This window comes from Brienomyrus brachyistius, chromosome 5 (assembly GCF_023856365.1).
Source record: "Brienomyrus brachyistius isolate T26 chromosome 5, BBRACH_0.4, whole genome shotgun sequence".
Classification (NCBI taxonomy): domain Eukaryota; kingdom Metazoa; phylum Chordata; class Actinopteri; order Osteoglossiformes; family Mormyridae; genus Brienomyrus; species Brienomyrus brachyistius.
In genome coordinates this window covers 27,906,425-27,919,984 of record NC_064537.1, presented here as the reverse complement: position 1 = coordinate 27,919,984, position 13,560 = coordinate 27,906,425, and the positions used below count along the sequence as shown (strand labels likewise).

At 41.4% G+C, this 13,560-nt stretch overlaps 1 protein-coding gene across 2 annotated transcripts; it reads left to right on the top strand.

Moving 5' to 3' along the window:
- Positions 1-470: 470 nt before the first annotated feature.
- On the top strand, positions 471-2,721 carry thumpd1 (THUMP domain containing 1). 2 transcript variants are annotated; one of them, XM_049015261.1, is made up of 5 exons: positions 471-553; positions 832-1,029; positions 1,136-1,310; positions 1,540-1,788; positions 1,989-2,721. In XM_049015261.1, the coding sequence occupies exons 1-5, from the start codon at positions 551-553 to the stop codon at positions 2,330-2,332; spliced, it is 969 nt and encodes a 322-aa protein (XP_048871218.1). In that variant the 5' UTR covers positions 471-550; the 3' UTR covers positions 2,333-2,721. The 2 variants fall into 2 exon arrangements, with proteins under 2 accessions (XP_048871218.1, XP_048871220.1); XM_049015263.1 differs by having other exon boundaries at positions 499-688.
- Positions 2,722-13,560: the final 10,839 nt, after the last annotated feature.

Below are 13,560 nucleotides of genomic sequence, written 5' to 3'. Positions count from 1 at the left end.
ATAATATATGCGAAAATAAATATGCATTAATAACATAATAATAGAATAGAGCACTTAATAACGCATTAATATAATATATCCATCCTTTCTCTATGCAGGGTCGCGGGAGTCTGGAGGCTACCCTGGATTATTAAAGTATACATAAAAAAGAAACATAATAGTAAAATAAATTAAATAAAATATAATAGAAATGTCTGTACGTGTATGTATAATAATAGACCCCTTCTATTAATTCATTGATAATGTTTTTCATAAAATTTTCTATACATATTTAGTAATATATTTATGTATTATTTTCAAAGAAACTGAAGATCCAACTGGTTTAGTAACAGATTAATGTACGGAGTCCCCGGAAATGCACGAAATTTATAGTGCCGCTCTTTTTTTTATTCTGGGTAGCATAAGCATCTGTGTTAAATTGACGTTAAGAAAACAGGATGTAATAACCCCCCACTACGGTAGGTGGCAGTATGGTGAATCAGGATAGAAAAGAATGGCAGAAATGGCCGAAGAAGAAAAACAAGGCGCACGTGATAAACGTAGTACTTAGATGGTAATACGGTAATTTGTGGCTGAAAATGATATCCACGTGATGATATATATTTAATACAAGAATGAACGTTGCTTAACATTTTTGCTTTCATTAAGGTGCACTTTGCCTCGTTAAAGTATCAGGAAGTTACGATAAGTAAGAGATGAAATTTGCTTTTAATTTCGTGTGCTTGTAGAGTATAGCCTTAGCTTGTTACCTGACTGGTGTGTATTTAACTTTGAGTTGTTTCTGCTCCTGTTAGCCCGTTAAGTGTGTGTTTATTGTTCCTGTATTTAAAGGTGAAAATGTCTGATTCCAAGAAAAGGAGTAGAAAATGGTATGGGAACTATAAAAACAAGAAGTACAAAGGGTCCCGAGAGCTGGAAGTGGGTATGCAAGGGATCCTGATTACCTGCAACATAAATGAAAGGAAATGTGTCTCGGAAGCATTCAGCCTTCTCAACGAATATGCTGATCAGTTATACGGACCAGAGAAGGTGTGTTACTGGCGTTTCGTGTTATCGAGCGCTCTAATTTGCAGAACTGACGTGGACGTGAAATGTAGTGGTTTAAAACAGCTGTTCCCGCCGTTTCTTTTTCCAGTTTTCGGATTCTGAAGAGGGTGACAGTGATGTGGAGAGCGATGAAGATGATGCAGAGGCAGCTCTGAAGAAAGAGGTGACCAAGATTTGCACATCTACACAAAAGAGGGAGAGGCGATTCCAGGCACTGGACAGTGGAGCCAAGAATGTGGTCTTTATTAGGACACAACATTTGGGTAACATTTTTTTTTCCTCGTATATTTTTCAGTGTATTGTGATTATAATTTACAACTAATGTTTTTTGCAAATCATTATATGCCTGCATATATGTTATATATGTATGTGCGTGTATACATATATATGTGTAGGTATGTATGTATGTATATATACAGTATGCAAGCATTGATGTTTCCCATGCACCCTGTAGAAGATGCGCATTCACATACGCATTGTGCCCTGCCCCAGACCCCGCCCACCTGGTGCACCACATTTTGCAAGACCTGCACACGACAAAGAAGAAGAAATCCAGAGTGATTCTGCGGATGCTGCCTGTGAGTGGCACCTGTAAGGCCTATCTGGAAGACATGGAGAAGTATCTCAGCAGCTTCCTGGAACCGTGGTTCAAGGCGCCCAGCCAGGGCACCTATCAGATTTCCTTCAAGGCTCGCAATAGCAGCCACAACTGCAGGGAGGATATCATCAAGGCTTTGGCGGGTGAGAGCCGGAGAAACACTGGACGCTCAGTAACTCTATTTGGGGAATGTTTGCATGTGGACAGAAGGAGATTAATTCAGAAGCATGGCAAGTGCTGCTCGAGAGTGCATGCGGGATTTTTAATATTCTTTTTTGTATAATGCCTGACTGAAGTTTAGCTGTTTTAGCCAAGGCTAATTTGTGTGTGTCGTTCACTGTAGGCGTCGTCGGGAGACTGAATCCAAAGAATAAGGTGGATCTCACCAACCCCGAATACACAATCATCGTCGAGGTGATTAAAAGCGTGAGCTGCGTGAGCGTGGTGAAGAACTACATGCTGTTCAGGAAGTTCAACCTGCAGGAAGTCGTGAAGCCGGACCAAGAACGAAAGCCTTCTGGGCCGCCGGACGGTGCGCGACAGGAGCCCGGCGGATGCGTAGCAGAGGATGCGAAGGCGGGAGCTACAGCTGAAGATCAGGACGAACAAAAAGAAGCCGAAAAAGTGGCACCAGTGAAGGATGAAAGTGGGGGTGGTAATGGCGAATCCCCGGGCCAGCAGCAGTGAGGGACGATACACGTCGTCTTTGGTGTAACGTTAAGAGGGTAGGTTCAGGGGAGACACTTCTGTTTCTTAATGACTTTTTATTGCAATTCTTTCAAGTTACTGGTTAACATTTTCACACCCACAGCTTTACAGGGTTGTATTTAGGCTACAAAAGGAAAAGGTTTTAATATCTTTGTGTAAATGCTTTATCTGATGGATGGTTTATTTTATGTAAAGCTACGTGCTTAAATGTAGTATGAAAGCTAGTATTACTTACTTTAAGCCAGGATACTTCATTTTGATATCACCCTACTCTCCCCACCAGCACATGCAGCTCTCGGAGGCTTCATACTAAATCTTGTGTGCCCTTTCAACATTATTCGGTTTTAATTAAACAGAGAAAAACTACATCACCTGAGTGAGACTTATTAGTGCCGTGCCAGTGGAGTCATTGATCATGTGTACTACACACTTGGGTCTTATGGTAAGAAATTAGCTACTGGAAAGTGTCTTACACTCAATGCAATGGACAGCATGTTCCAGTCTTAGTGGCAGGAAGCTCATTCAGCCATCATGCATTTGGGTGATACATTAAAAATAGCTGTGCAGTTTATTTAATTTTCAGTTTGCATCAGAATTAGGTGCTTGTATGACTTTGCATTTTCCAGGTAGCTTCATGCTCCGGAGAGAAGGTGGTGTGTCATTCTGTCCACAAAAATACGTTATTAGCCCCTGACTTTAACTTTTACCCCGATAGCAACCCTACCCTTAGCTGAGGTTCTAGCTAAGCAAACCAGTAGATGAATACCAACAACTGGCAAATATGTGAATTAATATATTTTAATGTGCGGCATATGGCTGAATATTCAAATGGAAACTTTTGCTTTTGTTTAGTATTTCATTTTAATATGTGATACGAAGTGTCTACTAATCTTGCAAAGCATAATATTAATGTTTTGTAGTTTAATATTTAACTATTTTGGAAATCAAGGACTGCCCCCCCAAGTGTCTGAGCCCCTGAACGTCTTCCCCTTTGTCCCCCTTATGGTCGGATCTGCCACTGGTCCAGTACTCCGTCGCAGGATGATTTTAAGACGGTATAGGAGACTAAAATTCCCTTATACCACAAGATGGCGCCATTTCTACGAAATTAAATGCGTTGACAGAAAACAACGTCTTACGCAGACGTTCACCCACTAATCTACTGCAATCTGAAAATAACATGAATGGTCTACTGAGGTATTTATATGCTCGGACAGAAACGTACGGTTCGGTCATATATCTGCATATATTTGTGATACATATTTCGCGATCAAAATGTGTAATTGCCGCTTTGTAATTAAAAAAGGTCTAATAGATGTTACCGTGGAAATACGTTTTTGGTTCAGGTTGCCATTTAATGATCCCTTCATAATAGTACCGTGTCTTTAAATGCATTTCATTGTACTTCACTAATGAATCACCTACCTGAATGTGAATATTGCTGTATACCGGGATCACCGACTACCCAACTATTACCCCCGAGGCCCAAATTCCACTGTCTCAAAAAAAAAAAAAACAGAAAAAAAGAAACGTCGACATGGTGGTCCCCCCACTAAGTTGGTCGCCAGTGGGGTGGGGTATCGATGGCACGGTCCGAATACAGTTGCGTGATTGTTTCGGTCTGTACACGGACTGCAGTACGCCAGCTATGTAAATGTAAACGAAGAAGACTAATTTTACTGCCTGTGGTAAAAGAGTATGTATTTAGGGATAATTTGGCTAGTTAAGTAAAAAAGTAACTGTTATTAATTTTACCTCGAAATATGTCTTGCATAGGTCTATATATATATCCCCATTAATTTGATTTTAAAATTAAATGTAATCTTTAACTGGAAAATGTGACTGCTTAAAATTAATCCCTAAATATATATGCCTGTTTCATGAAGAAATGCGTAGAATGCTTGAACCACAAGCCAAAATGAGTGAGGCATCTTGTACTGTAGAATAGCAGACCCCGAAGCAATCAACAAGGAATAATAAAGTTACATTGTAAATCATAAAACACATAGTTAGCCATAGAGGTAATATGCGTGTAAGCATGTATGTTCAGTGCACAGTACAGGTACGAAGGATCACAGTACCAGCACATGGAAGGGATAATGACGTTAAACGCCTGTTTCACATTTGTCTGTATGTTCAACCAAACGTTGACAAAAATCTTGAAAAAACATCAAAGTGAAAGGAATAGTGCAGAATGAAAAGCAATTTATTTATCCCACAACGAGACTCGCCTTCCCTTTGCATAACTGCTCTCTTTATCAGCGAAGGCGGCAGAGTCCACGATTGTCGCGTGTCCAGTTGTTCAAAGGACATTCTTGTACTATTTTTGGTGGAAGGGTCGCCAAAAAGAAAGCGACATCCAGACTGCTGTGCACGACAGATATTTCCAAACTCTGTGATTGTTACCAAATGTTAAAGCTTATTTTTCAAAATGCCTTTTTTTAACCAAGTGTTAAAGCTTATTTCTCATCTTGTCCTTCACTTTGGAGGCTTTTAAAAAATCTTTTACGTATATATGAATGTAAATGTAAATATGAAATTTAAATGAGGTGAAAATGCTGAGCAAATATGGTGCTCCCATATGAGCGATCCAGATTACGTCATTTCAAAGTAATGGCATCGATACAGATTATGCATCAGACACCATTCAAATAGTTTGATTCGCTTGATTATCTACATTGCCTTCCACCAAGAAACGGTACAGCAGCAGGTGTTTTGGGGTCATGCCGAGCCGTGCGGGTCCGGTGCTGCTCCTCTCCTAGGTCCTCTCGCTAAAAACGACGGCAGGATATTCTGCACTTCACAACCTTAACAAATGTTAAGCATTAATGGATGCATGTGAAATAACAGGGTAAGTTTGGTGCCCTCGTGTTTGCTAATTATGGGAGATTTGGTCTTTGTACTATATTGATTTTTTTGTGCATTATATTATGATAAGCTAATATGATACAGTTAAAAAAATATATTCCATAATTATTTCAAGATACATTAGGTCAGTCCATACTTTATTCTGGAAAAATGTAACCGATCTTTGTCCTGCGCAGGGACAGGGCAGTGGATGTCACCGAGCTCCTTAATTAATAGCCCACAGGATTCTCCTCGGGTCCCGTCCTGAGTGCCTCTGCTTCTCCTAATGTGTTTTTCCTCATGGTGCCAGAGCAGAGCTGGAGCTCAGACCTCCCCGAAGAGTTCACTCTCTGCCCTCATTAGGGTTAATTACCTGGGTAGGGATCCGCTCCCCGCGACCTGTCCATCATTAGCCTGTGACAGGGACTGCACTTTGTCAGGAATTAGAATTGCCGCATTCGGCACTGACATGTACAGGACAAAATGAGAATCCTGGTGCTGTTGAAAAGGAGGATGCAGGAATCCTCTCCTTTTTACCCCTGACTTGCACCGACTTGTGGGATGCTGCAATGATGAAGGTGTGTCGTAATGGACCTTTAACGGAAAAAAAGAGGGATGACCCGGATTTGCCGTGAATAAATGCAGGCCACCTCCAGGTTAAATGGAGCCATTTTATTAGGACGGGGGTCAAATCCCAGCAGCACCGTCTGGGACTTGTGTGGTAACTATGCCGTAATGAATCCACGGGAGAAACAATCGGGCTGATAATGGAGGCAGACCAGCTGCGATGTGTCGCTGGAGCAGGAGGTACAGCTGAGATGTGTCCTTGTCTCTGGTGGAGGGCACTCCTGCCAGCAAGTCTGAGATATCCCCACTGGGTAATTACACAAACACGGCCACCTTCAGCTCCAACCAGGGCTGCTCTGGGTTTGGTATTAACACAATCCAGTTACTTACTGCCGTCGTACCAGTAGGCCAACTAACATTTCCACAGCACTGCCGCTAAAGGTAGAATTATTTGTTCTGTTACCAATTAAATTCATTACACAAAAATAGCAGCAGCATTGTTGTTTATGTAATTATTTGGTTGTCACAATCAGCATTTCATATTCACGACTTCGTACGTACAACACCGACATATTGCACTTGCAAATGCAATTATAATACAGGTGCCTGAAATTGGTTTGAATGACAGGTACTGTTATTAATGCGTTTTCTTTTCGCCGAGGAAAAACGTAACAAGAAACCGTGTAAATGTCACATTTTAATATATACCGACAAATCCACAAATTAGTGTCTCAAAGACGGGGCTCAGGAGATGTACATCGTAACGGACGTCAATGAATGTGATTACATTTGTATGATATGTAAGGAAAACGGATGCAGCCTATTAATGTGTTAATTTTATTCATCGAAGCATAACAATATCACAAATTGTATTACGGTTAATTTACCTTTCAGTTTCCACTGCTTGCTCATTATTAAAATTTTAAAAGATTTTGTTTACTGTTATATATATATGCATAATTTGCTCAGCAAGGTGACTTATTTCACAGTCATAACGCATAGTACGAAGACGCAGAGGTGCATCTTGAACTGAAATCACCTACAAACAGAGACAGTCCACAGTAAACAGTCTCCGTTTCAGCATGATAAATGATTTATTGCAGATTTATACATTTTCCAGATAAGCAATTAATGACAGTGTAAATCTTGGCACTCTGTGGACACGACTGAATAAATTATTTAGCGGATAAATTGGGTGACACCCTCGCCCTTGAAGGCGGCAGAGTTTGTCCCTGTCTGACGGGGCCTGGCTTCTGCCATAAGACGCCACCTAAATGTCACGGAGCAGCAGGCACCGGAAAGGTTACCGGTGTTATCAGTGCCGGCTAATTGCGCATTAATTGCAGAGAATTTGCATGGTGATGCCTTCGGCCGGGTCCTGGTATTCCCGGAGTGGCCGGCTCCCGGCACAGCCGAGACGTCCTGAGGAAGTCACACCGGAGATTCTCCTTCTAATTACACTTGCAGGCTCCTTCTGCGCGGAATGTGGGTAATTACGGGCCTCCCTGCAGTGCCCCGCCTCCAAGCAGCAGAGACCGCGGTTCGGGTGGCCTGGGCGGCCCGGGGAGCCATGCTTATGTTAAAGGTCACGGGTATTTGAAACAAGGATACAAGTTCCGCTGGTTCACAGTCCCAGATGACAAGATTATGCATCTATTAGAAAAACTGCATAGTGTCTCGTTGACCTTTATGATCCCTGGGAGACCTTTCTAACACTCATGGGTCTTAAATTATTCCTCCACTCTTGGAAGCTGTTAACAGAATTTACCAAATAAATTAAATTTCTGCGTGCAAAGTTGGATAACAAGTATAAACAAGTGTGACCTAAATAAGTTAAGGAAGAACACAACTGGTGTATTTTACATAATATGCATAATGATATATTGTACATTATAATTGCAATAAAAGTAGCTGGCAGAGTTGCTCAGGGGGAATCCTATTGCTTCATGCCTCTAGGGTTGGGGAATCTTGCCTCTGCTGTGTGTGTGTGTGTGTGTGTGTGTGACTTTCCTCCCAGAGACTTACAGTTAGCTGAATGGGTATCTTTCGGTTGCCCACTGTGTGTGAGTGTGTCTGTGCCCCGCGATGGACAGGTATTCCCCTGACAGGTGCCTTTCGCTGCCTGGAATGGGCTCCAGATGTAAAATAAGGATAAATATCCCTGAATAGCAGTGCATGATATAATCCCAGTGTAACTTCTTCATAGTGTATGAGTGTGTGTGTCCTGTGATGGACTGGCATCCCATCCAGGGTGCCCCCCTGCCTTGTGCCTAGCACTCCCAGGGATTGACTCTAGGCCCCCATGTGCCTTTAACTAGGATAGGTGGTTGGATGATGGATGGATGGATGGATAATATAGAATACTGATGGCAAAAATGGAAAAATAAAATAAAACTTCTAAAATAAACAAGTCTGTTTATAAACTGCCCAGGATACCACTGTTTGGTTTCAGACACAGCGATGTGAGGAGTATAGAGAAGACATTTCAGAGGCGTTTGGCTATATGGTCTAAAGAATCATTTCCTGAACAAATGGACGGCAGGCTGCCACCTTAAAATATCAACTTTTAGTTAAATGTCCTTTTGTTCGATGATGTATCATTCTGGCAGGGCTCAGGTCTGTCCGTTACATAAGACGGCAATATTTCTCCATGCTGTTTCTTCCTTGCTGGAGGATTCGGTTCTGCTCCGTTGTGTAGGGATGTCGGGAGCCGGTTTGAGAAGTACAGCCCAGACAAAGACACCCATCGTGGGTTTGCCTTCCAAGTCACAAGGCTTGAGTTCCATAGGGAGTTTGTGGGACTGTCAAGTGCATTAGATAACACAAAGCATGGTTCCAGGTTTTCTGCTAACAAACTAAGACAACAGGCTCCAACAGACCATATCCCTGGTATTTAAGAACCTGTCTTGATTTATACTGAGCTCTACTTTCAAATGATTCGTAGATGATACACAGAACACCAGTGTCTTACCTGAGCATCAGGATAGAACGCATTGTGCAATATGTCTACAGCCCTATTACAATAACTCATGCCTACTGGGTAGAGTTCCCTGGACTCCATTCTTCCGACTGAACAGGTATCACCCTGAACCACTGACTGTCCACCCAGTTGGCAGGTATTCCAGCCAATGGTCCCTGAACCTATTAGAAACAAACACCGCAGACAACAATGAAGCGATGGGACTTTAAGTGGCTGACGGTTCCGCCAGCTCCGGAGTCAGATGCGCAGGTGAGGACCCAAGAGCTCAGAGCTGGATGAACACGAGGCGAAGACCAGCCCAGAAGCGGTAACCAGAGATCTCACTGGAGACAAGAACTGGTCTAAAAATGGGATCCGGGAATCCAAACAGAAGAGGGGAACCAAGAAACAGGAACCAGCCAGGGTAGAGGACTCTGGCACTGACAGATTAAAAACAGGAAAATGAAATGTCAGTGTCCAGTCTGACTAATAGACTAAAAGTAGGTAAGGAAGTACATATGGTAAGCAACCCTGTGTGGCCCACAGAACACTAAAGAAGACCCAACACCTAGCAAAGCTGGCTGTTCTCGTCATTTGGTCCGTGGTCCTTGTACTTCCAGACTGGGGCAGTCATGAGGGGCATCATCATCATCTCTGGTGTGAGCGGCCTCTGGATTCAGCATCGCCTGCGAAATGACAAAGAGTCAAGCCAGTATAGCTGATTCCTTTCACCAATATGGTGGATGACACTTGGCTTCGCTTCAAGCTGAAGGAGCTCCGGGTCCAGAACCACAGAACATCATGTATGCATGCATTCCTTCAGCTGATATTTAGAACAAAACATCAATCTGTTTTTCCCGACTTAATGGCAAGTTCAATATTTTTCCATTCCAAAGTACATTGTTCGTTTGCAGGAACGGAACGATAGCCTGACACACAGCAGGCAGAGGATCAGTCCTGAGCAGGTGGCCTGTGCAAACTGCCCAGACCTCCCACCCCACTGGCTGTTGCACCCCCTTTCCTTCAGCACCACTGTTAGAACAATTGGCTCAAACACTGGCTTAACAAAGAATTGCGCTCATGTTGCTACAGCAAATCATATTCTGTATTATATTAGCTTATTACTAGCTGCTATCTTAACTTAGTTAATGCTAAAACATGTGTCTTCTAGAATGTTGCAACAATAGCATAAGACATGTTATATTGATTGATACTCTAGTATTAATTTCATTTGCATGTAGCTTATATGATTACTAGAACTGCAAGTGATGTGTAACCTTTCCAATACTTTGAATAAAGTTGTTATTATTAATAATATCTGTTGCAATAGAATTGTTGTAATGCTGGAATCGCAATCATTAACATACATTGAATGCAAATAACCAATATCCCTTTATTAAAATACACGTTGCAAAGGTTTGAAAAACATTGTTCAGGTAAATAGCAAAGGTGCTCGTGGAAGGCAGTCTATTTGAAAAAAAAAAAATCCAGTTTAATATGGAGAAGCCGGTAAATTTTTTTTGCTTCTGATAAATGACATAAGTTTAGATAATTGCCATTTCGTGCAACAGCAGCAGCAGAAACTAAAGTAGCGGAGCGAAGGGAGAGATATTTGGCTACGCACATGCGCATATGCAGACTCAAATGCACCACGTTCACGCGCCGACAAATACCGATTCGCGAAAATACGTGAGTTTTGCATTCATTTGACCAAAAAAAAAAAAAAAAAAACGAAACCCAGCCGTAATGAATCCCTCTGACGTGGATTGGGTTATAAAGTGACTTGATAATGAGGAATGTTTATCAGCATTTTACAGCTCTTCATTATTTATTTATAACAATCCGTGCAGTGCGGCAGGTACACTGAGTGCCAGTATTGATTTGCCTATTTATTTGTCAGTCTCGCTGGGCCCGGGGGCTTTTGAAAGCCAAAATAATGGAATGATGCTGTTTTCGATTACACTGGAAGGGATTAAGGATCTGGGAACTGGAAAATAAGTATTAAAAATACAATATGGTACGTTCTTTCCCCACTGTGGTTATCATTGGTAATGTCTTTCCTGCAATATAAACACGACTAGAACCTCTCTGCCTCGCTGCTTACATTTTCTGAACAGCAATTATATGTTTTAATTAGAGCTTTGCCAGCAGACTGCTGGAGCTGTTCATGCTCTATAGAAGCCTTGATGTTACATATTTTTAATTTGTTTGAAACATGAGTGTTTCTGTTTCATGGCAAAATGACTGGCCCCTGCCTTAGAATGCTACATTTTCAACAAATGCCAAACATGGAAATTGTATCCATTTTGTGTCTCAAAATGAAGCATCACAGTCTTTTTGTTTTTTTTTTTTTTTGAAAGCTGGGAATATATAAATATTTGGACTGTCCAGGCTGTCCAAACAGAAGAGGAGGATGGCAATTAAGCCTCGCTTTTGTTTCACAATATGGACCATGGGCTTATGTTTTAACTGTAATAAATATGCAAATGCATATGATTTCCATCTCAAAATTCAGGTTTGATGTAGCCTTTGTGATACAGATCTGCTTTGCATTGGGTTGATTGATGTTTCTATGGTGTCTTAAATTGCCGGTCCCACCTCAGCTGTGTCCTCTGTAACCTTCGCCGTTCCCCAGGCACTCGGTGCCGTCGGCCATGCCCTTAGGCAATGCTGATTCAGAGACATGCCCTTATGCTCACCACGCAGATGGCTGCTATGGTGCGTCCTGATTGGCCGGCCTTCTGCATTGCTGAGCTACTTCAAATGAAAACAAAACTACAAGGTCTTAAACTAAAGAAAGAATTTTCCTTACGCACAGCGTTGGTATAAGTTATAAACTTAACCAGCATTTCAGTGAAATACGGAGAGAATGGAACTTTACTTATTGAAATACCCAAATGAATAGCAACAAATAGCTACATTTGCTACCTAATAGATGTCGTGACTAAAATTTACAGTCGCCAATAAATTGAAAAGGCAATTTTCACCCAATTCTAGGTCCTCTGATTTGTCTGGCTGCATAAGGTGTCTACTGTAAAGTTACATTTAGAACACATTACACTGATCTCTCGTGTTTAATATGCTGCGAGTTCATTGTTCAGTGTCAGACATGTTATTTCAGCAACCAGACGACTCTGCATAATGTATAGCTTGTCGTTTTTTTTCCCCCAAATGTATACAAGAGGTTATTATCCACAGTACTGTCTGGAATGCATAGAGGTCAAAATATAAAACAGGTGGAAAAAAACAACAGCATATTCATGGAATGGTGAGTACATTCATTCATTTATTTATTACTCCTGAGCTGACTTTTCTGTCTTTCTCTGCTGCCACGGAAACCATTTTCATTAGACCCACTCGGCTTCGTCTTCGTCTCCAGTCAGCCAATTGTCATCTGTTAACCTGGTGCTTCCCTCTTATGTGTCGTATGATACACTGAAGATCAAGTCAAGGACAAACAGAGGTCACAGGGGCAGCAAAACATTTACAATCCTGAACTTCACTGAAGGGATGCTGGGTGATAGATAGATAGATAGATAGATAGATAGATAGATAGATAGATAGATAGATAGATAGATAGATAGATAGATAGATAGATAGATAGATAGATAGATAGATAGATAGATAGATAGATAGATAGATAGATAGATAGATAGAATATTTAAAGTAATAATGTGACCAGTTTAAACTGTCAGTTACATTTCTTGAATCAGAGGATCCAGGCTATGGTCTGGGCGCTGATCTGCTTCACACCATTGTTAACCTGGTTGTTAGGCCTTATAACTTGTAGACTGTGGGCTGGTCTTATGGTAACATGGTTCATGAACTCAGGCTCTAACGCGGGGAATAATTTTGCAAGGATGCAGGTCTGAGTGGTTCCAGCACACGCGGTTTTGATCAGCTGCAGGACTGGTGGGCTTGAGTGCTGTAATCTTCCTTTGTTGTGTAAGCGTGTGCTGGTCGTCGGACAGCGCTCTCCTCCAGCTGCCTGAAGGCGTGAATAAACAAGCACCTCTGGGAGCGAATGTAGATGGTCAGGGGCCTGAGGTGAGGGAGTGGGTGGAGGATGAGGGGGGGGGCTGCATGTGCGTGTGTTTGTGTGAGGGTACTGGTGGGTGAACGGGGTGGGGGGCAGGGCCAGGTTTGATGCTGAAACCTGTGAAAAAAGGTTTTTTTTTTTGGAAAGTGCTGGTGAACAAAACAATTCTTAGCATAAGCAGTAAAGTAAGTCCTGTCCTGCTGGATATTCTCTGCCTACCAAAAAGTAAGTCAATATAATATAATATAATATAATATAATATAATATAATATAATATAATGCAAGAGTTAGGAGGGCTATTTTATTCTAAACATTTAATAAGAAGATAGATTTTGTTTGCATTGTCTGATTGTCTGATTTCCACTACAGCCAAAAACTGCTATAGTTACCTATGTGAAGAATCGTTACACTAATTAAAAGAAAATTAAAAATTAAACTGCTCCTTGATTTTTTTTTTCCTCATTAAAAAGAATGTACAGAAAATATGGCGAAAGCTGGATTGTGGAGATTCTCTGCCCTGTCACTGTAGGGTCATAGTAACTTTGCTGTGCTGTGTTTAATATTCACAGCATTTCTGGAAGAGACGATCCTGCACAACATTTTCTGTCAGTTTGATGCGGCACAATGCAAGCTGGTTATTCATCAAGAAATGCAGCCGTCAAAACCAGACATTTATATAATATATAAATAATACTGATCCGCTATATAACAATCTTATATCCTGAAGGCAGGTAACCTTTTTTCATCCAAAGAGAAAACAAGAGTCTGTTTGTTAATGTAGATTTACGTGTGAAA

Bases quoted from the DNA above. Each gene is read 5' to 3' on its own strand.
- thumpd1 (XM_049015261.1), top strand. The intron at 1,030-1,135 runs GTGTGTTACTGG...TTCTTTTTCCAG, and splicing joins AGTTATACGGACCAGAGAAG to TTTTCGGATTCTGAAGAGGG. The intron at 1,311-1,539 runs GTAACATTTTTT...GCCCTGCCCCAG, and splicing joins TATTAGGACACAACATTTGG to ACCCCGCCCACCTGGTGCAC.